Source organism: Dermacentor andersoni, chromosome 9 (assembly GCF_023375885.2).
Source record: "Dermacentor andersoni chromosome 9, qqDerAnde1_hic_scaffold, whole genome shotgun sequence".
Lineage (NCBI taxonomy): Eukaryota > Metazoa > Arthropoda > Arachnida > Ixodida > Ixodidae > Dermacentor > Dermacentor andersoni.
This window is the reverse complement of record NC_092822.1, coordinates 59739970-59764288: the sequence shown is the minus strand read 5'-3', so window position 1 is coordinate 59764288 and position 24319 is coordinate 59739970. Positions and strand designations below refer to the sequence as shown.

The 24319-nt window shown below is 49.5% G+C and overlaps 1 protein-coding gene across 1 annotated transcript; it reads left to right on the top strand.

The window, feature by feature from the left end:
* Nucleotides 1–21609: 21609 nt before the first annotated feature.
* LOC126528548 (uncharacterized) lies at nucleotides 21610–23293 on the top strand. The gene is made up of 2 exons (XM_050176413.2): nucleotides 21610–22237; nucleotides 23283–23293. The coding sequence occupies exons 1-2, from the start codon at nucleotides 21610–21612 to the stop codon at nucleotides 23291–23293; spliced, it is 639 nt and encodes a 212-aa protein (XP_050032370.1).
* The last annotated feature ends 1026 nt before the right edge of the window (nucleotides 23294–24319 follow it).

Genomic DNA, 24319 nt, shown 5'->3' with positions numbered 1-24319 from the left:
TACTTTCCGCCGGGGGGCAGGTGGAGGGCATTCATGTTGATGTGCTAAATTTAACAATACAGGGAAGTGGTCATTTCCATAAGGATTTTTGGTTGCATGCCATTGCAAGTCAGGCAATTATTAAGCAGCGCCAATCGACAGGTCTATCGGTCAATATAAATTATAATGAATATTGCATTACGTTGGGGCCTTCTTATTGAAGAAGCGCGCACCAGAGCTTGCATTAAAATTTTCACTAAAACGACTTCTCACGTCGCATCGCAGCGTGAAAAGTCGCCCACCCGTATGTAAGGGTCCCGGAGCTGATCAATTAGGCTATAAAACTCGCGTTTTCCGAGATTATAATTTGGGGGTATGCATATGCAACATACAGTGATTAAATTATTAAAAAGAATTGCCGGAACTGACACTACCTCAAGGGGCGTCTGAAGGGCGACATGATGAAAAGCTAGACTTGTCGACCACTATTGACAAACTACCAGGCGAGGCGTTCGCCTCGTTGCGGTCTTTACGATACATTGTGTACTGACGAAGACAGTTTGTGCGTGGGGGTTTCAGGTGTGTCTCTTGAACACACAGTAACCTTGGATTGTGCTTCTGTAGAAGTTCTGTAATACATGTCTTCTAAGTTATGGAGAAGTCCTCTAATATTCCCTTGTAATATTTGTGTCTCCATGATGATAAATGTGTTTTCCGCTCTCTGTTTAACAGACGAAGACTACCTCACGGCCCTTACCAGGCTACGTGAGGCGAGTTTTGCCTTATCTTGAGCGAGTGCGAGAGTCTCGCCGCTCCTTAGGCACTGGCGGCGCCATCTGCCTTGTTTTTTGTCCAGAGTCTCTTGCGAGCCGCGAACACTCGCTCTTGCTAGCGCTGTGGTCGACGTGAAAGCTTCGTCTCGGCAACCGAGAACTTTGAGGCCACCGGCCCGGAGGTCGATGGTCCCTTCTGCTGGGGTTGTGGAGCAGCGCTAGGTGGAGCCGGCGAGGAGGATGGGGAGGGGAGGGCAGATTGTGTCACTGTTGCCTCACTGCGCGTGGGCCGGACAGCCCCCGGGGGCTGTTTAGGCGCTGCCCCCTAACGAGCCACTTCGGCAAAGCTTCTCTTTTGCAGGTAGGATACCCGCCTTTGTGCCTACTTGAAACTTGTGCTTTCTTTTACTCTAAGTGTTACAATTTACTTTTCTTTTTTTCTAAGGTGGGCACGCGCGCGAATATGCGACGTGCTCCCCATCACAGCTTACAAAGTGCAGATAGTTCTCGCAAGGATCAGAGGTATGTTCATAGGCGCTACATTTCGCACAGCATTGGCGGCCTTGGCAGTTCTGTGAACTGTGACCGTAACGCTGGCATTTGAAACATCGCAGGGGTTAGCAACGTACGGCTGAACACGAAGCTTGATTTGCCCGGCTTCAATTGACTCTGGCTGAACACTTGTGCCAAAATTACCAGGTGCTTGGTCTAGATTTCCTTATTGTCACGCCTCATCTTGATTCGTTTAACGTTGATGGTGTTGCGCTCACTGAAGACATCCAGGAGTTCCACTTCAGTCAGTTTACAAGAGATCATCATCTGACACTACGCCTCGGGTTTGTATACAAAGTAGGGTGCGGGGTTACGGTTACTTGGGCGTCTCCAAATGACACTGGATTCCGGTATGCAACTTAAAGAAAAAGGATTTAGTGCTTGGCTGCACCTGCATTTCCTTAACACGCTTTAACACCTCGTTTCCTTGTCCTCCACTGTTTATGGCTCTGTACATCGGAACCGGCATAATTATGTCAACTACATCCCTGTACAATTTTTTCCGCGACACCGAAAAGAGATAATCATTAGAAAAACGTACGGACAGAAAACGGACACTGTCAACGACTTCCCTTAGGTAGCCTCGAAGAGCACCAGGCATACTTAAATTGGAGACGAGGTACATCGGCAGATGCTTGTTCAGTCGTAACTGGCACATTGTGCGCAGAAAGGGGGCATGCACGTCTCGAAAACACGAAAACCGGTTTACTAGCTGCTTCACAAAAAGATGTGACAGGCCTAAGCCCCCGTCCTTGACTCTCCTAAATAAGTTCGTGCGGCTGCACCTCTCCTATTCTGATGCCCAAATGAACACAGCAAGAACTCTATGGAACCTTTGCACATTTAAACAAGAGCAACAAAAAACTTGCATAACGTACCATATTTTGCTTATTAAAAACAAGTTACATACAGTAGCTCTCGCAAACATCGAGAGATGAGCACCTTTCCAATTTGTAGTTTTTTCCTTGAGTCGTTTGGCCTCTTCTAGCCAGTAGTCCTCATTCCGCCGGTAATGTTCGAGCGGAACGCCCAAGTATTTAGCTGGCACTTTAATCCATCTAATGTTGGCGAACATTTCCTGTGTTGACTGCCATTCACCATGCCAAAAACCGAGACACTTATTCCAATTTGCAAAGCTCCCTGTTGTGTTTCCGAAATGTTTAACAATGGTTGTTACCTCTGTAATGCTTTCTTTTGTTGTACAGCACACCGCTACATCGTCTGCATATGCCAAGAGTTTCACTTCGGCTTCCATGAGTTTGAAGCCCTTTATGCTGCTATTTTGAATGATTGCCAAACAAAAGCTTTCTAGATAGATGGCAAACAAAAGCGGGCTGAGAGGACACCCCTGGCGCACGGAACGCTCTATATTAGTGGGGGCCCCCAGTGTCTTATTAATAATCAGCCGTGTTGAGCAGTTCCGGTACGCCAGAGCTACCCCATCAGCGATGATTGATCCTACATTCACGTGCTCAAGAACTAATAACAAAATTTCGTGTGGGACAAATCAAAGGCTTTTTCTAAATCTATCTGCAGGATCGCAACGGCATATCGAAAATCGTCACAGCATTCCAAGACGCCTCTCATCGTGTGTACATTTGTCGCAATAGTGCGTCCCTTTATACCACAAGTCTGGTGCGGTCCTACAAGATCCTTAATTATTGACTGTAATCGGCTAGCAAGAACTTTCATTAAAACTTTGTAATCCGTGTTGGTCAATGAAATGGGTCTGTATGCTGTGACTAGCCTCAGCATTGCTTTTTGGTTCGTCTTAGGAATAAGGACGGTATGGGCTTCAGAGAAAGACGGTGGTAATCTGTTGGTAGCAAAAACTTCGTCAAACAACGCTTTCAACAAAGGCACCAACTCGTTCTTAAACGCTTTGTAAAAGGCCGCGCCAAGACCATCCGGGCCTGGCGACTTAATAGGGCTCAGGTTATCTATAGCACTTTCTATTTCAGCATGCGTAATGGGTGCTTCTAGCCGTGACTTCGTTTCCGCTGATAGTTGAGGCATACGAGAAAGATAGTTTGCTCTGTATGCCTCGATATCGACTGGCTGGTATGCAAAGAGCCGCTCGTAATGCCGGTGAAAAGCACCTGCGATGAGCCACGAGTTCGATGCTTCAAAGCGGTACAAAAGCGCCTCTAGTGAACGCGGTGTTGCCTTAGAAACGAGCTGTTTCTAAGGCTCAGGCGTGCGTCGCTTGCTCAGGCGCACATTTCGTTGTCGCGCCGAACGCTGCGTTGCTCGACGCTCACCGCGTCCGATGCGGGGCGCGTAGTCGCTGCGCCGTAGCGCGTCTTACACCCCTTGGCGGGTCGACGAGAACGCTGTCGCGTTCCACTCTTGAAGGCGAAGCTTAAGCGTCCTCCAATATTTTCAACATATTATAGTAGCGTGACCTACAGTGCGTTCCCTGCATTGTGTGTGTTCTGCTTTGTTCTTCGAGATTCGTCCTCTTGCTCTTCCTTTCCTCTTTTTTCCCCTTCTTCCTGTCTCACATTTCCATGCTTCTGTTTCCTCCTTTCTGAAGAGCAGGCAGGCGTTAATTGTGCCCTTTCCGGTAGCAGTTGGCAGCATGCTTCTCGCTTTCGCTTTCCTGTCACGTATATATAATAATAATAATAATAATAATAATAATAATAATAATAATAATAATAATAATAATAATATTAATAGTGTGCTCTTCTATTTTTACTTGTTTTCTTGAACAGTATACCATTGCGCCTAAAGAAACCAAGTACCCAAGCTGGAGAGTCAAAAAGCTTTTGCCGTCGTAAAGCTGTCCAAACACAAGAAAACATTTTGAAGCACCTCTTGTGCTACAAACGTAAAATCGATATATCGCCTTGAATTAAAAAAAAAATCAAGACATTTGGGTACATTTTCTGCGCTGGTGGTGAACCTTTTCCTGCCAAATGAATAAAAATGATTGTGGAGGAACAGGGCAGGTATTCCACGAAAAGCTCCGCCGCTAGAATTCTCTGTGAGAGATAACGTCGGCCAGTCTAGACTCTGGACATGCTATCAGCCGAGTTGGCAGGCCAAAAGCAAAGAGCACTTAAAAGGAAACGGCTCTACTTCTTCAGTATTTCGGTTATTTAATTTCTGTCATTTGTGTAGTTCGGTGCCACTCTCATTTTTCTGTTCAAAAATACATGTAAAACGCAGCAATGCTCTTATAGGAACACTGCTGAACTGATTTAAATTATATTTGTTGCATTTTAGAGGGAAAAAAATGTAAACTCTAGCAACTGGGAGAAGAATTCTGGTTTAGGACCTCCATACTCTTTGCACAACTAGCCGTTACTTAGTAAATTTCAAAAAAAAAGATGATGGCTTCAAGCTGGCTCATGATAGATGAATTGTTTTGCAGCAATAGTATGCTCACAGCATCGCTACATTTACATTCTATTCATGCCCTACCTGCCACGAGCTACATTATTCACACGGCTTGAAGGGACCCTGAAACAATCTTGAGGATTTAGTACAAACGTACCCAGCCGTTAGGGTAGGTCCTGATCATTAAGTGGCGCATTCCAGCGCTCCTAGTAAAACGTGTAATTTATTGTAGGGTTTTCAAAATTCTGCATTGCTACCTATTGCAGCGGTGCGGCTCATCTGAATTTTCAGCTGCCACGCTGAGAGGTCGGCGGGGATGACTTCATACGTGACATCGGTCACTTGTCACACCGCACGGTATGGGCCAGTGTAGTGCGACAGCATCTTTTCGGAAAGGCCCACACGTCGAATGGGTGACCAGAGAAGCACCAGAGAACCCGGAGTAAAGTGCACGTCGCGATGGTGGCAATCATAGAGGCGTCTCTGATGTTCCTGTGAGGCCTCGAGACGGGTGCGGGCGAGCTGGCGCGCGTGGTCGGCGTGTGCGATCGCGTCGCGGGCGTATTCAGTGGCTGAGCGCTTGGCCGAGGGCAACAAAGTGTCTAAGGGCAACGCGGGTTCTCGGCCATATAGGAGATAGAATGGTGAATAGCCGGCGGTGTCGTGACGCGATGAGTTATACGCGAACGTCACATATGGTAAGTGAAGATCCCAGTCGTGGTGGTCGGTCGCGACGTACTTCAAAAGCATGTCGGTGATGGTCCGGTTGAGGCGCTCCGTGAGGCCGTATGTCTGTGGGTGGTAGGACGTGCTGAACTTGTGCTTCGTCGAGCAGGAGGGGAGGATGTCTTCGACAACTGCCGACAGAAAGCTGTGGCCACGGTCAGTGAGTAATTGGCGCGGAGCACCGTGCACTAAAATTATGTCATAGAGCAGAAAGTCCGCAACGTCAGTAGCACAACTTGTCGGGAGGGCTCTGGTGATTGCGTACCGCGTAGCATAATCAGTGGCGACGGCGACCCATTTATTTCCGCAGCCCGAGAGAGGAAACGGTCCAAGCAGGTCTAGGCCAACAGGGAAAAAGGGTTCCGGTGGGATGTCGATCGGCTAGAGACATCCAGCTGGAGCTGTGGAGGGCTTCTTCCGGCGCTGACAGGGCTCACAAGCGCCAACGTGGCGCCGCATGGAGCGGGCGAGACCCGGCCAAAAGAATCGACGTCGTACACGGTCGTATGTGCGCGAGACACCCAAGTATCCAGCCAAGGGAGCATCGTGAAGTTGTTGGAGGACAGTCGAACGCAGGTGCGATGGAATTACGAGCAGAAGGTCAAGGCCGTGTGGATCGAGATTGCGGCGGTATAATGTCCCCTCCTTAAGGAGAAACATCCGGAGAGAGGCGTCGCCAGGCGTCGACTCCAGATGGTCGATGAGGGCTCGTAATGAAGGATCGCGGCGTTGCTCGTTGCCGATTTCAAGCAACTGGGACACAGAGAAAACGCAAGCGATGGCGTCCGCATCAGCCGGTTCGTCGACGGGGTAGCGGGAGAAACAATCGGCATCCTCGTGCAAGCGTCCCGTCTTATATACCACGGAGAAGGTATATTCTTGCAGGCGTAACGCCCAGCGAGCGAGTCGTTCCGTAGGGTCCTTAAGCGAGGATAGCCAGCAGAGCGCGTGGTGATCAGGGATGACACAGAAGGGGCGTCCGTACAAGTTTGGACGAAATTTCGCAACAGCCCACACAAGAGCGAGGCACTCGCGCTCTGTGATTCGGCGGGTGATAGAAGTCGGCTGGCATAGTCTATAACGCGATCATGTCCACGCTGGCGTTGTGCTAACACTGCTCCTATGCCGTGACCACTGGCATCAGTTCGAACATCCGTTGAGGCAGACTGACGGCTGCCTCAACGGAAGTCTAGTCAAGAAAAAAGACGGAATGCCTCGTTTCTGTGTTGATTATCGACGCCTCAACGATGTTACCAAGAAGGACGTGTACCCACTACCACGTATCGATGACTCTTTTAGACAGGTTGCGGTGAGCTAAGTATTTTCCGTCTCTCGATCTGAAGAGCGGTTACTGGCAAATTGAGGTCGATGAACGAGACCGCGAAAAAAACCGCTTTCGTCACTCCAGATGGCCTTTACGAATTCAGAGTAGTTCCTTTCGGTCTCTGTTCTGCACCAGCAACTTTCCAGCGATTGATGGACACCGTTCTCGCTGGTTTGAAGTGGTTAAGCTGCTTCGTCTACCTTGACGACGTGGTTGTTTTTTCGGCGACATTTGACGACCACCTGAAACCACAGCGGCAAGTTCTCGAATCCATCCGATCGGCTAACCTCACCCTTAAGCCTCAGAAGTGTCATGTTTCTCGGACTCGTGGTCAGCGCGGAAGGCGTTAGCCCCGATCCCGCGAAAACTGCCGCTGTAGCCTCGTTTCCAACACCGACCGACAAGAAAGGTGTCCGACGCTTCCTGGGCCCTTGAGCATACTACAGCCGTTTCATCGAAAACTTATCGAAGATGGCGGAGCCGCTAATTCACCTCACGAGGGACGATGCATCGTTCGTCTGGTCCTCGGAGCAAGAGACTGCTTTCACCGAGCTTCGACAGCGTCTGGTGTCAGCACCAGTTTTGGCCAACTTTGACGAGGAGGCGGACACGGAGAGAGAGAGAATGAAGAGGAAAGACAGGGAGGTTAACCAGCAATGAGTCTCCGGTTTGCTACCCTACACTGGGGATGGGGGATAGGGGTTAGAAAGATGACAGAGAGGAAAACGAAAAAGAAATAATAAAAAAAAAAGGAGGGGAACGCGCACACATGGAGAAACACACACAAAAGGCGTTCCAGTTAAAGTCGGTCACACAGGCCGGTAGATCGCAAGAAGCGCAAAAGCGCTTGCACGGCCTTCTTCTGTGAAGGTAGGTGCTTTCGATGTTTTAGAATTCTTTTTTCGGATAGCGGTTGGTCGTCCAGTCGGTCAAGTTCGTGGCTAAGGCATGCCCTCTGTGAACTGTACTGCGGGCAGGCGCACAAAATATGGCCAATTGATTCTTCCTGGCCGCAGTGGTCACAGGTTGGTGTGTCGGTCATCCCTATGCGGAAGGCATAGGCTTTAGTAAAGGCAACGCCCAACCAAAGTCGATATAAAAGCGCGGCGTCTCTACGGCGAAGCTGTGATGGCGCTCGAAGACTTAATGTTGGATCAAGTGAGTACAGTCGCGTATTTCTTAAATGTGGCTCATTCCATTGCGATGCTGTGCACTGCCGAGCAAGTAGGTGGAGCTTCCGTGCCGCGTCAGTTCTAGAAACAGGAATTGGGACGTGGCGCTCCTCAGTATGGGCTGAGCGGGCAGCGTGATCCGCCCGTTCATTGCCGATAATCCCGCAGTGACTTGGAAGCCACTGGAAGGTTACTTCATGGCCTGCGTCACTTATATGGTGTAACGTCTCTGTAATATGGAATATTAGCTGTTCGTGCGGTCCGCGTCGTAAAGGTGACAGTAGAGACTGCCGGGCCGCCTTCGAATCGCAGAATATTGTCCACTTGTGTGGCGGTTCATCACCGATGTGATGAAGGGCAGTAAAGAGCACTGCGAGCTCTGCTGCCGTCGATGTTGTCGCGTGGGTCGTCTTAAATTTAATTGTTGTAGCTTTCGCTGGTATGACGATTGCCGCCGCGGAGCTGCTTGGAAGGACAGATCCATCAGTGTAAATATGGGTAGAGTCACGGTAGTTCTCGTACAAATATAGTAGCGTGAGCTGTCTAAGGGCTGGTGATGACAGATCAGCTTTTTTCGAGATGCCAGGTATTGCGAGGTTGATTTTTGGCTGAGCGAGGCACCATGGAGGGATCGAAGGTCTCGCAGCCGGAGTGAAACATGCTGGCAATGATTCAACATATGCAGTTATCGTTTGGCTAAAAGATGTGTGTGGCCTGTCCGTTGGTAGAGAGGCTAAATGGTGACGAGGAGTCCTGGCTAGATGCCTTATATGGGTCCTGAGTACTTCAATTTCAATGTGGGTCTTGACAAGGTGGTCTCTAGCGATTGCTATCGTAGCCAATGTTGAAGCACTCTGAGGCAGGCCTAGACAGATCCGGAGCACTTGACCCTGAAGACTTTGTATTGTGCGTAGATTCGTTTTGCCTGTGTTGTTTATTGCTGGCAAGCTGTATCGCAGAAATCCTAGAAAGAGCACCCTGTACAGTTGTAACATGGCACTAGGCGACATTCCCCAGGTCTTGCCAGCGAAAAACTTGAACAGGTGGCAGATGCCTGTCAACCGTTTTTTCACGTATGATATGTGTGGGCTCCATGACAAGTCCCTGTCGATTATGACACCTAGAAACTTGTACGATCGGACCCGTCGTATTATTTGGCCATTTATCATTACACTGTAGTTTGCCATAGGTTTGCGCGTAAATGGCACTAGTGCGCATTTCTCGGAAGAAATTTCCAGGCCTCGATTACGGAGGTAGATAGCAGTTTGTGTGGCGGCTCTCTGAATTCTCGCTCGTAACTGTAGGCGTGTTACTGCAGATGTCCATATGCAGATGTCATCCGCGTACATTGATAGCCTGACTGTGGTTGGCACGTGCTCAAGGAGAGCAATTAGTGTTAGATTAAATAACACGGGGCTAAGTACACCGCCCTGGGGGACGCCACGGTAGCTATAATGTAGAGAAGTATGGCCTTCCTCGGTGCTTACAAAGAAGGATCGCATGGATAGATAGCTCCGTATCCATTGAAACATCCGACCACCCACTCCTACCTCTGCGAGAGCAGAGAGGATGGCTTCATGCGTAACGTTGTCATACGCCCCTTTAACGTCGAGGAATAAGGATGCGCAGAGACGCTTACGGCATTTCTCATGTTGAATGTAGGTCACCAGGTCGACGACGTTATCGATAGATGACCGACCACGTCGGAAGCCCGCCATGGCATCTGGGTAGGTGTTGTGGTACTCCAAGTACCACTCCAGGCGTCCTAGGACCATCCTCTCCATTACTTTGCCCACACAGCTCGCCAAGGCGATCGGGCGATATGATGAGAGCTCCAACGGCGACTTGCCAGGCTTCAGTAGTGGAACAAGGCGACTTGTCTTCCAGGTTGTTGGTAGCGTGCCATTTCTCCAAGATTCATTGTACACCTCAAGAAGAACTCCTCTCGCTCGCTCCCCCAGGTGACACAGAGCTCGGTAGGAAATTCCGTCAGGTCCTGGCGCTGATGTGTGGCTACACAAAGCTAATGCTGCCTTAAGTTCGTGGATCGAGAATGGTAGATCCAACCGGTGATCACGTGGTGGCGGACAGCTGTTCGAAGGCGATCGAATGTTGGTAGCTGTGAGTTGGCCGGATAATCTGGCGCAGAAATCCTCTGCCACGTCAATCTCCGATCTCTTTTGAGAGAGGGCAAGCGCCTTGAATGGGAATCGCTGTACGGGAAGTGTCCGCAGTCAGCGCACCGTTCTCCATAGTTGCGATAAAGGCTTGCGTGGATCTAGCGACTCACAGAAAGCAGCCCAACGTTGCGATTCGAGCTTGTCTAACCGGCGCTGTATCTCCTTTTGCGTTCGCCTGGCGGTCCGTAGATTGTCCATTGTTTTCGTACGTCGGTATCTTCGTTCAGCACGTTGTCGGATTGCTCGAAGTCGTTCTAGTTCCACATCAAAATCATTAAGTTTCGAGGAGCATGTTAGAGTACGCATAGTGTCTTGCACCAGGCTCTTGATTGCCTCTTCCAAGTCGAAAGATGGATTGGCGTCGCAGCGTTCTTCCATAATAGACTGAAATTTAGGCCAGTCCACTCTTTGGATCGTATCCCGTATTTTGGAGGTGGTCAATCCTCTAATCTTGATGTACGTGGGGATATGGTCGCTTCCGTGCGTCTCTATGTCCGCAAACCACCCTGCACGTCTGACTAGGCTTCGTGAGACGAAAGCCAAGTCAAGACAGCTGCTGTACGTGGATCCACGTAAGAACGTAGGACTTCCATCATTCAGCAGCCAAAGTTCATTACTGGAGGCGAAAGATACCAGAGCTCTGCCTCTTGCGTTGATGATCGGACTTCCCCAGGGGGTATGATGGGCGTTGAAATCTCCAATGATGACCCATGGATTGGAAGTTGAGGAAAGGATGTCTCGTAGACTTTTGTAATCAAATCGACTTGACGGAGATATGTAGGCGCCAACAAAAGTAAAGGCCAGATTCTTTTTCCTTACGTTTAGGCATATATAGTGATTACTGTCATTAGGTGGTACAGGCTGATGAGTGTAGGTGAGGTCACGGCGAATAAACACCAGAACCTTACTGTTTTCATAAACAGCTGACGACATAAATGATTCATACCCAGAAAGCCTGATTTTGTTCGATAAGTTCGGCTCGCAAATGACGATAATGGGAAACATATTGGCGTACACGAAGCGACCGAAATCCGAAAGGCGCGCTCTGAGTCCGCGGGCATTCCACTGAAAAATAGCTGCTTGTCGGACCTCTTCCCTAAAAGACCGTGGCTGTGGAGCCATGATCTACTCAAGGGTTGCAAGCACCGGACTGAGAGCGTCCAGTACTTGAAGCGCACTTCTGGCAGACGGTGTGTGCATGTTGCTTAGCAGCACGCGAATGGCATTCATTAAAGGCCTGATAAGTGCTATCACTTGCTCATCCGTTTTCCGCGACTCGTCGGATACAGCACCTTGCTGTACTGGAGGCGGCTTCTCCTGCGGCTCTTCTGGCGGTCGTGTACGCGGAAGTGGCGGCCATTCCTTTGTGGAGAGAGATCTGGCAGTTTTCTCCCTTCCAATAGCGGTGTTCGGAGTGCTGGAAACGTCCGCTGATGATGATGCTTGACGAGGTGACTTTTCCTGATAGCTTGATGTTTTCCGCCGTGAAGACCTTCGTCGGTGACGTCGTCTTCGCCGTACTTTCACAGCGGCCTCTTTGTGGGTAGAGTTGTCTCTCACCGTTTGTTTAAGAATGGTGATCTCTTTTTTGATCTGGGGACAGTCTTTGGAAGAGGCGCAGTGATCACCTTGACAGTTAGGACACTTCAACGTGGTTGCGCTGCAGTTGTCTTCTGAGTGGTGTTCGGCACATCGAGGGCACACGGCCGAATTTCTGCAAACACCCTTCACATGTCCAATCTTCTGACAATTGAAGCATTGCATTGGTCTTGGAATAAATGGTCGAACCTGGTGGCGAAAGTGGCTGACCTTCACGTAGGGTAGAAGGCAGTCGCCTTTAAAAGTTATCCTCACACAACGTGTGTTGCCGAGGCGACCAACATGCACAATCACGTTGTGTTCGCTTGCTGGTTTTATGAGAATTGGGAGGTCTGCATTAGATATTTCATTGTCAATGTCATAGATGACTCCTGTTATTGTGGAACCATTCGTTGGCACGATGGATCGGACCTTGATGTTTCCGAGCTGCGTTACATGTTGTAGTATGGTCAGTGCACCCGGGTTCATCACATCGATTGCCAGGATGTTTCGCCTAGTGTTTATCCTAACATCCTTGATCTCATTTGGCACGGTGTTTTCTAGATACACGGAGAGAGCTTGCCTGTTGAGGACGCGCAGGTTGTCGGTAGCGTTCTGTGGCACAAACAGGATGCAGTGAGGCCATCGCTGAGGAGCTGCTTTCACAGTGTTCGAGCTGGACGCCGAAGATGAGTTGATAATTCTTCGTTTGGCCTTGCGGTACTGGACAAGTCGAAAGCTGTCTTCGGAGGACTCGTCACCTGATGCGCAGTACAGCTCTGTGTCCTCGCTACCACTCGACGTATTTCCTCGCTTCCTCGAACCGATGTCCGCGGGTGAACGGGAACCGGGAGGATCCTCGGGGTGATGTACATCCATCACCGCGATGGAGGGGGCGGTAGACCCCACAGGTGCAGTAAGAAGTCCAGAAAAACACAGAGACGGGCGAGATGTGTTCCGCAAGAGAAGCACTTCGTCTTCTTCTCCGCGGACACGGAAGTTCATACAGAAGCCAGTAACGTTGGTCTTCGTGCGGTGCTTGTACAACGGTATGAAAGTATTGAAAGAGTGATCGCCTACGCAAGTCGCACACTATCGCCTGCAGAGACCAACTACACCACCACGGAGAAAGAGTGTCTTGCCGTCGTATGGGCGCTGGCCACATTTCGACCTTACCTTTACGGCCGCCCATTCAAAGTTGTAACTGATCATCACTCGTTATGCTGGCTTGCAAATCTCCGGGACCCTTCTGGACGACTGGCACGGTCGAGTCTACGTTTGCAGGAGTACGACGGGACCATCGTGTACAAGTCGGGCCGCATACACGAAGACGCTGACGCACTCTCGCGCGCGCCTATCGACACTACCGACCACGAGATTGAGGACGACGGCACTTTCCTTGGGGCCGTAAGCGTTAATTTCTCCACACGGCAGCACGCAGACGACGCACTACGGCCTATATTCGAACATATGGAAGGACGAAACCCATCAATACCCCGGCATATCGCTCGAGGAAACTCGTATTTTTGTAGAAGAACTCCGCTGCCACCAACAAGACCTATCTTTTGGTCGTTCCAGCAGACCTCCGTGCCGAAGTTTTGTTCACCTGTCATGACGAGCCTCCGTCTGGCCATTTGGGTTTTACGCGAACGCTTGATAGAGTGCGCAAATCCTACTGCTGGCCGAAACTTGCCGAGTGTGTTAAGCGGTACGTCCAAGCCTGCCGTGAATGCCAGCGCCGAAAGTCGCCAGCTGTCAAGCCTGCAGGATTGCAGAATCCGATTGACCCATCTGGCAAACCTTTCTACCAGGTCGGCATGGATCTTCTGGGCCCGTTTCGACTGTCATCTTCTGGCAACACGTGGATAATCGTCGCCACGGACTATTTAACGCGGTATGTTGAGACAAAGGCGCTGCCTCGAGGCACAGCTTCCGAGGTTGCCCACTTTTTCATACAGAGCATCGTCCTACGGCATGGCGCCCCATCGCACGTCATCACAGACCGAGGCAAAACCTTTACAGCACAGCTCATTGAAGACGTTTTTAAACTCAGCAGCACGACCCATCGAAGGACAGCTGCCTATCATCCGCAGACAAACGGCTTGACGGAACGACTGAACAAATCGGTGACTGACATGCTGTCTACGTACGTACAGTCGCGTTCATAAGTTTGGAGACCATGCGAGCCCGTGGCCATGTGCATGCACGCGCCATCTGGCGGCTCGGTGCCTGCTGTCAAGAGTATCGCAGTGCGCATGTGCGTCCATCGTATCTCACTTGCCTGCGTGTTCGCTCGCGGCGCACCGGCGCGTGGGCCGATTATCGTAATTTGCGTTCGTTGTCACCAGGGGCGCGATCGGAGATCTTTGTTCGTTTCGCGCTCGGCCCAGCTGGCGGCATGCTTGCAGAAGACTAAGCGGCAATACGCAAAATGCGCTTGTACACTTTCACAGTCTAAGGCTTCTCAAACAACGTCTGTGTCCGCCAACAGGGAGGCGCGATCACGCAGTGGAAATATCTGAGCATAGCAGCGTGAAAGCCTGACAATGAGTAGCGCTTCTTCGAACGTGGTATTCTGCCGTGCCGGGAACGCCCCGCTCCGCAGAAAGCGCGAGTGGTGTGTATCGGCCACGGTGCAAGATATGTACTCCTTAGGTGGGGAAGATTCTCGGCGTGCTGAGACACGATCGACCAGCTAAAGTTGCAACGGCGCGCTTCCATCGGCCCGGTGACGGCAGCGGATACCTATTGGTGCGACGACGCAACTTTAGTTAGAACGCAGGCGGTGGCTTGCGCGGACAAGGAACGCGCGCATAATACAACCAACCAGAGAACGGCGTCTGCAGGCGGCGACGCGTCGCCGTATCTGCTCATTAACCCGGCGATGCCCTCTCCCCCACCATCTCCCCTCACCATGGTGACCTATAAATATTTATAATTATACTTTCGCGCGTCACTCAATCACTTCGGATTTTCCGCGAAGCGCTATTGCCATACCAACGGGATATAAAAACAACGAAACATCTTCTGTCTTGAAGTTGCGTCGTACCGCTGATAGGTATCCGCTGCCATCGATGCGCGCGTTTACACCTAAAGAGTAGATATCTTACATCGTGGTATCGGCCAGACAGCCGTGACAGAAGCGGTGAAAGCCGGTGCTTTCGTAGTTGAAAAACATCGCCGAGGTCGGACCAAGGGGATCGAAGATGTCGCGCCGCTGCTTCGCGAACAACACTACTGGCGGCGGCGGCTGCAAATTCCTGTGAACGGCGCGCTCGCGGGTGCGTAGCGAGCGAGCGAGCAGGCCAGAGAGATATGATGGACGCGCATGCGCACTGCGATACTCTCGACAGCAGGCACCGAGCCGCCAGACGGCGCGCGCATGCACATGGCCACGGGCTTGCATGGTCTCCAAATTTATGAACGCGACTGTACATGTACAGCCCAAGACGTGGGACGAGATACTCCCTTACGTAACATTTGCCTATTGCGGTATACTTATCGCTTCCCAGGTAGCACACAAAGTCTTGAAAACGTCGTATTAAGGGATTCAACGTCTGAAACGGATTTTTGACCAAAATCGACGCATCAAAGACGTTCTAAACAATACAGCTTAAAAACGAGGGGTGAATACGTTTTCAAAACGTTGAAAACCAAACAGCTTAAAAACGAGGGGTGAATACGTTTTGAAAACGACTTCACATAACTCGCTCTGTCTATTTAGTTATCAAGCGTACCGGGTACGTTTTCGACAGCGCCGTCTTTGGCGGGAGAATTCCTCGCTTGTCAAACAGCACTCGTCGTGTCAATTGCTCCTCTATTCGACCTACATCAGAATGAGCGCGGCAAGAAAAAGAAATTCTTTTGGGGTGTTAACCTCACGTCAAAAGAGACGAAGGATTGCAAATGAACGTGGCATCCCAAGGGGAAGTGTTTTGCGCCAGGAGGAAGTGGAGCGCGAGTACAGAAACATCGAAGCCGCCCTTACGGCAATGGTAGCCGGCCGAGCCTTCAACAGGAAGATCTGTATGGCTACCCGGTTCCTTCCAGTGTGTTTGGCATATCAAAGGTGTCATCACTAAATATGACAACGAGCTCCTGGAAAATGAGCAGCGTCGCATGCGAATGCTTCAAAATTCCCGCTGGACAAAGCAGCTTTGCCGTGTTTCCTCTTATTCACAATGAAGAGATGTGAATACCTTACCGCTGAACGGCGCAATGTTTTTTTACGGCTGAGGCACGAGTGCTGTACAGTTTTCGTGCGTATATAGGTAACATTTTGTGCCCAGTCGTCTGAATAATGAAAGCTGCGGTTTTAATATAAACAGTCCGAGCACTTGGATATATATATATATATATATATATATATAGATATATATATATAATGTGTGTGTGTGTTTGTTTAACTCCATATGAAATTGTAGGTGATATATTATGCATATGCAATACAGTAAGCGTATATTATTCATCAAACAACGCGTTTCCCCGTGAGACCCATGAACAACATGGAGCTTGGCTCCAGAGCGCTAAATCATGCAAGTCACATGCAGCATAAATAAAGGTATCGAGTTAATAAGCGAACATCACTTTTGGTGCCAACGGAGGGTCACATCGGTACAGTCGTTTCTGGTAACGGTGCTTCGTAGGAAGTGTACCAACGAATTCTATACTGTGAGCACAATGTACATAAAACAATTTGCAGAAACCATCGTCGATGATTGTTAATGCAAGCGATTAGTCCCAACGAGCGAGCGAACAAAAGAACGCTAGAGAAAGCGAGCGAGAGAGAGAGCAAAATATAGTTAGCGCGAGAGCGAACGAACGAACGCGCGAGCGTTTTCCTTGCAGATCAACAGTCCGACGACCGGCCACCGACGACTGAACTACGAAAACATCCGACGGGGAGGAGACAGAAAGCTATTCGCTTTATTATTTCTGAAACTCGTCGTTATAGGCTAGCCACGCTTGGGCGCAGAGGGTGGTGTGATCGCACCTATATAGAAGCGGCGATTGTTTTTTAACATGCTGTAACCACAATGACGCGGCACTGAAAGCGGAAAGCGTCCGAAATGAGAGAGGAAACTGAAAGCCCTTGCGGAACACCCAGTGGCAACTTCCAGCTCGCCACTCTTGCTGCAGATGGAGCGGCTAAAGAACAATGGAAGAGCGCGCGGCGTCTGGCTCTGCGCAACATGATTCACGGGTCAAGAACTGCAAAAGCGCAATGCGCACGACACGCAAGACGCGCACACCAAGGCGCCACACCACGGCGCGTCAGCTTCTTTAGCGGCTTGTACAGTATTCAACAACCTATCAACGCGATCCAACCTTGCGCAAGGTGGCGATACCGTCGTCACATCATGTGACCAAGGCGGCCACGTGATTCGTGATGCCGGGCAGCACGCCGGGCAGCATGCATGAGCATGCCGGGCGGAGGGGCGAGCCGGACATAGTTGCGTCACCGCACTCGCATTTCGCAGTGTTGTGTCTGCGGCTGTTCTGAATGTGCTGCCGCTGCCCTTTGTCATGTAAGTGTTGCAGTGTTTTGCTGTCAAGAAAACGACATTCTGTGATTAGTTTGGTTGTGCGATCTGTTTGTGTGGTTTTAATTTGGAAATCGGTAGTGTTTTCATTTGGCATGGGACCAAGGCGGCCACGTTATTCGTGAAGTCGGGCATAGTTGCGTTATCGCATGGCGCTGTGGTCTGTTTGCGGCTGTTCTGAATGTGCTGCCACTGCCCTTTGTCATGTAAGTGTTGCAGTGTTTTGCTGTCAAGAAAACGATATTCTGTAGTTAGTTTGGGTTGTGCGATCTGTTTGAGCCGGGCATAACAGCGTAATCGCACTCGCATTGCGCTGTGGTATGTTTGCGGCTGTTCTGAATGTGCTGCCGCTGCCCTCTGTCATTTGAGCGTTGCAGTGATTTGCCGTCAAGAAAACGACATTCTGTGATTAGTTTGGGTTGTGCGATCTGTTTGTGTGGTTTTCATTTGGAAATCAGTAGTGTTTTCAATTGGAGGGCGCCGAGTGGAGGGCACTATTCAGCTCTTCAAGTTCATTGTCATGTTATGTGAGGCGCCTGTTCAATAACGCTGTAATTAAGTTAAGGGCAGTATAAGGACGAACGTTAGAGGGACGAAATCGTGCTTGTATGTCCCTAGCGTCGGGATCGGCCGCTATGCGTGATCCTAACAAGAAAGTCGCATTTTGCAGAATGCGAAGAAAGGCAGCAAAATTGCTGTCTCTGCGCACCTTGCCGATCTCCGCAATAGAGCCGTCGTCGTGGTATTTTAGTCTCCCGTTTAGCAAGAGTGTTGCAGACAAGAGAACTTGTACAAACGGGCTTTTTTAAATGATTCAGTACTAGTACGGTATCCCAAGAGTTAAGGTCAAGTGCCCGCCCTATTCCCTCGCGCTTCAGCGCACTGACAGAATTTTGCGTGCACCATATATACCGTGCTTTTATCGTTTTCGCTACAGCTTCTCGATTGTGTTTTCGCTCCCTTTACCCACGTGATGGGTATTTCATGGTCTTACGGGGAACTTGTGTCCAATATATGAAACGGTCAAGTTCAATTTTATTTGACGCCTCAAATGGTAGTAATATAGTGAGCCCCTTGTAGCTTTGTGCTTGTTATCAATTTTTCTACTTGGCGAATGGATACTGCGTACGTGAGTCGGGTATGCCCTTGGTACAATATAACTTGTATGCTCCAGGTAGCACGATTGTTTGCAGTTTGGGACATGTGTCGGACAGTACGCTGTGCGCCCTTCGCGCTTTACTTAGTCGGCCGCCTGCCGAGTTCGTGCGGGTGCCATGTGTGCGCATGAAGTTTGCGAAGAGCTCGCGCGTTTTTTTTTTTCGATTTGTGTTCTGTTCGCGCGCTTCGCACAACAGGGCATGCCGCAGTTCTTTGTCCTTGTGCAACACATTTTCCTAGCGTACGTATGTGCATTATTTGATACCGGTTTCACACAGGGCCCTTTTGACCGCGATCCAGTCCGTTACAAATCGAATTTCTCGGTCGTGATTGGCTCCTTTCCGCAAGCTGCGCGGGTGAGGGAATCGCATCGATCATTTCGATCCGGATCGGGCTTGATCGCGATCAAGAGTGGTTGTGTGACACCGGTATTACACATGGCTCCCACATAGGGAACACTAAGTTCAGTGCTACTGAATAAAGAGCAAGTGCTGAATAAAGAGAAAATCAGACATCCACCCGTTCGTAGCAGTTGCTACAAAGGAAACCCATACGGGTTCCTCGAAAGAAAAGCCTCATAGTTGAAGAAAAATTCGTCCTGGTCCGGGACTCGATCCCCGGACCACCGCCTTTCCGGGGCAGCCGCTCTAATATCTGAGCTAACCAGGCGGCTAGCAGATGGCAGGGCGAAGTCGAATTTGTCGACAACATGATGCTTCGTGTTGTCGACAAATTCGACTTCACCCTGCCATCTGCTAGCCGCCTGGTTAGCTCAGATGGTAGAGCGGCTGCCCCGGAAAGGCGGTGGTCCCGGGATCGAGTCCCGGACCAGGACGAATTTTTCTTCAACTCTGAAGCTTTTCTTTCGAGGAACCCGTATGGGTTTCCTTTGTAGCAATTGCTACGAACGGGTGGATGCCTGATTTTCCCTTTATTCATTACTTCTCTCCACCCTACGGGTTTCCGCAGAACTACTACGTCAAAGAGCAAGTGCATATATATGCCAGCGGTGGCATGGGGGCAAGTCTTTCTGGTGAATCCTATGCTTGTGCATTCAAAACATTTCAGCTACCAGTGTAGTGCATCAATGTGTCTACTTCGACAAAATGGAGCACCAGTGCAGATATCTGGGCTTACCTGTCCAAGGCAGCAAGTGTGGCTACATTGAAACCACTACCAGCATGTGCGGCTGTTCTATTTCCAGCGGGAATGCAGAATATTCAGTAGTATGCTCTCAAGCTGTTCCTCGATGAAGCTCAGCCTGGACTGTGTGCCAAATATTTTTGGACGTGAAAGCGGGGGTCAACTGGTAAACATCAGTGGAACTGTGCCTGGACTCTGTGGCAAATATTTCGGATGTGAAAGTGTGGGCGAACTGGCTAAGAATTTGCTCTGGACTACATGTGTTAAACAGTTTTCTCATTCAGAGTGCTTTAGTAGACCGTAGATGTGCGCAAAGTGTGACATGTCAGTGAGCTAATTAATGTATTTGCTGGTTTGCAAATTATTCTTTGCAACCTTGTTTTTGCCAGAGTGGTACAAATTTGCCTCTTGTACGGGGCTTTCTAGATAAACCAATTACTATTTATTATGACCATTGCTTCCTTTGTTACACAAATGCAGCTTCCAGTGCATTCCAGTTTATTCCCATGTTTATGTAAGTTTCTAATATGAGGCTTGCATATTCATTTCTCACGTTCTGGAGTGGCAAGATGCAGCATTACTCAGTCTCATCGTTCACCGTACTACAGTAGTGCTTACTTGTTACACTGACTCCCACGTTTAAGTATTCTGTACTAGATTTACTTTATTGCTTTTTTGTTGTATAGTTCTTTTTCTAGCCATTACCTTCTGTGATATAACCTAAAGGCAATATTTCCAATTTTGCATTGTTCCCATTGTTTGATTTCTGCCACAGGATTGTTTTATTATGGTATGCGGTGGTATTTCTTATTGTGCTCTTTTCAAGCTTCTAGCTGATTGGTAACATTTGCTTGGAGGCATGCAGTTACCATCCGATTCAAGCTCTTGCATTTTTCAGTCTACTTCTTCCATTCGCTCCGATGTCACTTCTGGATAACTCTAGTCCATCTAATAGCACGTGCTCTTTACTATGATAAATGAGAAGCTTTAGTACACTCCATGTTTTTCTGTTCATTTTTGTATGTGTACTTGGAATTTTGTTTATGTACTAGTGAATGCTCACTTTCGAGTTCATTACAAATCCTTTCTGCGATTTTTGTCATTGTTGATGTACTTTTACTTCTATTTGCATTTCTCACACATTTTGCTTGAACCTTGCATAAGCATTACATTTTAATAAAGTGTTTTTGCTTGGTCACAATGTTCTCATTTCATGCACTCTTGGCATGAAGGGCTTGGTCAGGCCGCCTGCCAAGACGTGGCCATTTGTTCTTTGCAGGATGTCATTCCCATTTTGGCTGTAAGCATCGTAGCTTACTAAAGGCGGTATTAAGGATTCATTATTCCTAACAGGTTCATTTTGATGTGACTTGGTATAGGATGCGCCGGCCATGCGGGCAACAGTGCTTGGCACTGCGCCATGGCTCTTACAGACATCGCCGACGCTTCTACTCATCCGGGGCGCGATTGGAGATCGTTGTTGGAAACGCCCGTTCAGTTTCACCTCACGCGATTGGCCTAGGCCGTGCCGACGGGTGCGGCTGACGACGTCAGCGCGGCATAGGCCAGTCGCGTGAGGCAAAACTGAACGCGCGTTTTGAACAACGATGTCCGATCGGCGATCGCGCCCCTGGTACCCGCGAAAATTCGCTTCAGATTATCCTAAACCTTTCAAGACTTTCTAGACCAGCTTTTTGATAACGTCCTAAAAACGTTTAGAAATTGGTTACGAATAGTTTTGGCAAAGGGATTATTTGTGTCTTTCCCAATCCTATTTCTAGACCAGCTTTTCGAATACGTTTTGCAGACCTGTTCAAGATCGTCTCAAAAGAGTAATTAAGCCGGACATTAGCAGACATATACGACGTTTTCCCAACGAAGTTCTCTCATTCGTGTCTTCTTTAACCCGTTTTTATCGTCTTAGATAAACGCTACGAAAACGTTACGTATCTCTTTTGTGCTGCCTGGGTTGTCACACTACATTTTCATGAGTATCGTTTATCAGTCGCGCAAGCGGCAGTCGATGGATCACATGTTCATCACCCTATAAAGGGGGCACTGCATCCAATAAACGTTGTCTGTTCCACCCTGGCGTCCGGCTGATACGCTACAGTTGGCGACGAGGAAGCGGCGGCGATGGCCGTTGGCAGGATCGGCGAGTATCGTCTCGGCACAAACGCGTCATGGGACGAATACGTCGAGAGGCTAGAAATGTTCTGCGAAGCTAACAAGATAGCGAAAGAAGAACAGAAAAGAGCCGTCCTGCTGAGTTGTTGCGGCGAAGAAGCGTATGGGCTCATGACTCTGGTGAAGCCAGTAAGACCGACAGCAGCAATTTACGAGGAAATTAAGACGGCGGTTCGCAAGCACCCGCATCCAAGGCCCTCAGAGCTGTACGCAAGGTTTTCGCTCTACAAGAGAAACCAGGCTGCCAAGGAATCGGTTGCGGACTACGTCACGGCGCTCCGGAAGCTAGCCGAAGACTGCGGTTTCAGTGACGAGCAGCTCCCATTGGACATCATGATGCGAGATCGTTTCGTATGCGGCCTCCAGAACGAAGCCGTTCAACAGCGACTTCTCGCAGAACACGACCTTACGTTCAACGTTGCGTACGACATGGCCGCGACCACAGAAGCGACAGCCAAGCAACAGCAAGACATACGCATGCAAGGCCGAGACGAGACGGACTGCCAGGGCATGATACAAGCAACCCGCACAAAGCAAGACGCCGCGGCAGAGGGATCCACTTGGTACCGTTGCAACGGTAAGCACGCTCCGCATTTATGCAGTTTTAGAAAAGCGGCATGCTTCAAATGCAAAATGGTTGGACATATAGCGAGGGCTTGTCGTTCAAACGACGAAAGTAGAGCGGCCCTGAAGACGCCTGAGCAAAAAAGGAAAACTGAAAAGAGCAAGGGCGTGTACGAAATGAATGCATTGTTTTCACTCTGCGAAGGGAATGAGCAAGAACAGAAGTTTATGGTTCAAGTACAGATACAAGGACAAGAAGTCCTGATGGAGGTTGATTCCGGAGCCTCATTCTCAATTGTGAGCGAAGATACATTTCGAGTAATCGAGAGAAATCGGGGTGGAATACGACTCCAAGATTCTGGGACAACTCCAAGGCTAGCCGAATGCTGCTACGCAGGAAACAACACGCTTCACGCCGTTTTACCTCGTTTACGGCCGTGAAGTTCAGACTATGTTAGAAGCAATGCTGCCGTGCCACAACATCGATCATCTCGACCTCGCCCAAGATGCCGAACTTTTCGTGCAACGAACGGAAGAAGCCCGTCAGCTTACCCGAGTGCACATAAAGCAACAACAGAGTAACGATGCGCAATGTTACAATCTCCGCCGTCGACATGTCGAGTTCCAACCTGGTGATAAAGTTTTGGGCTGGACTCCCGTGCGCCGAAAAGGACTATCCGAGAAGTTTTTGAGTCGCTACTTCGGACCTTACAGAGCGTTGCAGTGAATTAGTGACGTGAATTACGAAGTCCTTCCTGATGGAAGCCAGCCTCCCCGACGTAGACAACCGCAATCTGAGATTGTGCACGTTGTGCGGTTGAAACCGTACTATAGCCTCTAATATTCGACGTTTTCAGCCACTTCGGTTAGTTTTTATTGTTGCTCGTCCAGCAGTGCCTTGTGACTATGTCACACACCACAGTGATTATGACTATAGCTTATGTGTTCGTCCTAGACCATCTCGGCGCTCTTAGGTCAAGCCTATGTATGCTTTCCTTCTCTCTTTCTTTGATATTTTTTTTTTTGAAGAGGGGGCAATGCTTCATGGTGTGACGCAGCAAGGGACTGAGGAAGAGGAGAACAAGGTTCGTCTCGGCATCGCGCGTCGCCGCTTACGTTTTCGAAAAGTGCAACCGCCTGCATCTTCATTCAGCTTGTATACTCCAGCAGGGTATACGCGACAATATATATAGGCTACTGTACAGAGAATCACAAATAAGCTCCGACCACAAAGCGCCAGTGTACCTGCTCATCATCTCCTAATGAAAGCCAAGCCAGCATGAGCCCACTCACAGCTAAATGACCTGGCTCTGCTAATTTGAGGGGTTATGCGCTAATTCGGAAATAAAAGATCGTAGCTTCGAGCTGCAATAGTATCTGTGGGTGAGCAGGATCAGCCAGAAAAGTTGGTAAGGCATTCAGCTTTCACTCTAAAATCACTGATTTGGGTTTAAAGGCGTGAAGCTACTCGACACCGCGAAAGTGAGAGAAACTAATTGGCTGGCGCACCTATGCAAGTTGTTTTTGAGTTGGACAACCTAGGTATAGTCTTTTTATTCTTGGGTTGTCCGCGAAAATAGCGATGCGCATAGGAAAGACGGCGTAAGGCTGCACGGGAGGGAACTGCTGCTGCGCTGCCGGAACACCGCCCTGGCAGATTACAGGCGTCCCACAATGCAGCCACTAAGAGGAGCGCCGGAAGTGCCCTTAAAGAGGTCGCACCTCGATAGTGCATGAGATGATACTGACGGAAAACCGTTGGTGTTTGCCAGCGTCCAGTGAAAGCATTAGATATATTTAGCTTGACGCTAAACTGTTCGTTGCGCAAACCACGGCACCGTACGCGCCAGAGACTTGGAACGCTAACGTGTGGACGCAGTAGGCACCAGGCCGCCGTTGCAACGCGCCAGCGACGTGTTGGCGAACAGCGCCGCGAACGGCAGAGTTCACAGCACTGGCATGTGAACGATAGCAGTGTGTTCGAAGGGGCTGGTTGGGTCACCTTCAGAATAGAAACAGAAACAGCGCGACAAAGGACGAGCGAGTAAAGTACACAGGACACAGCGGTGGCATCTGAAGCAGGCGACGGGACAAG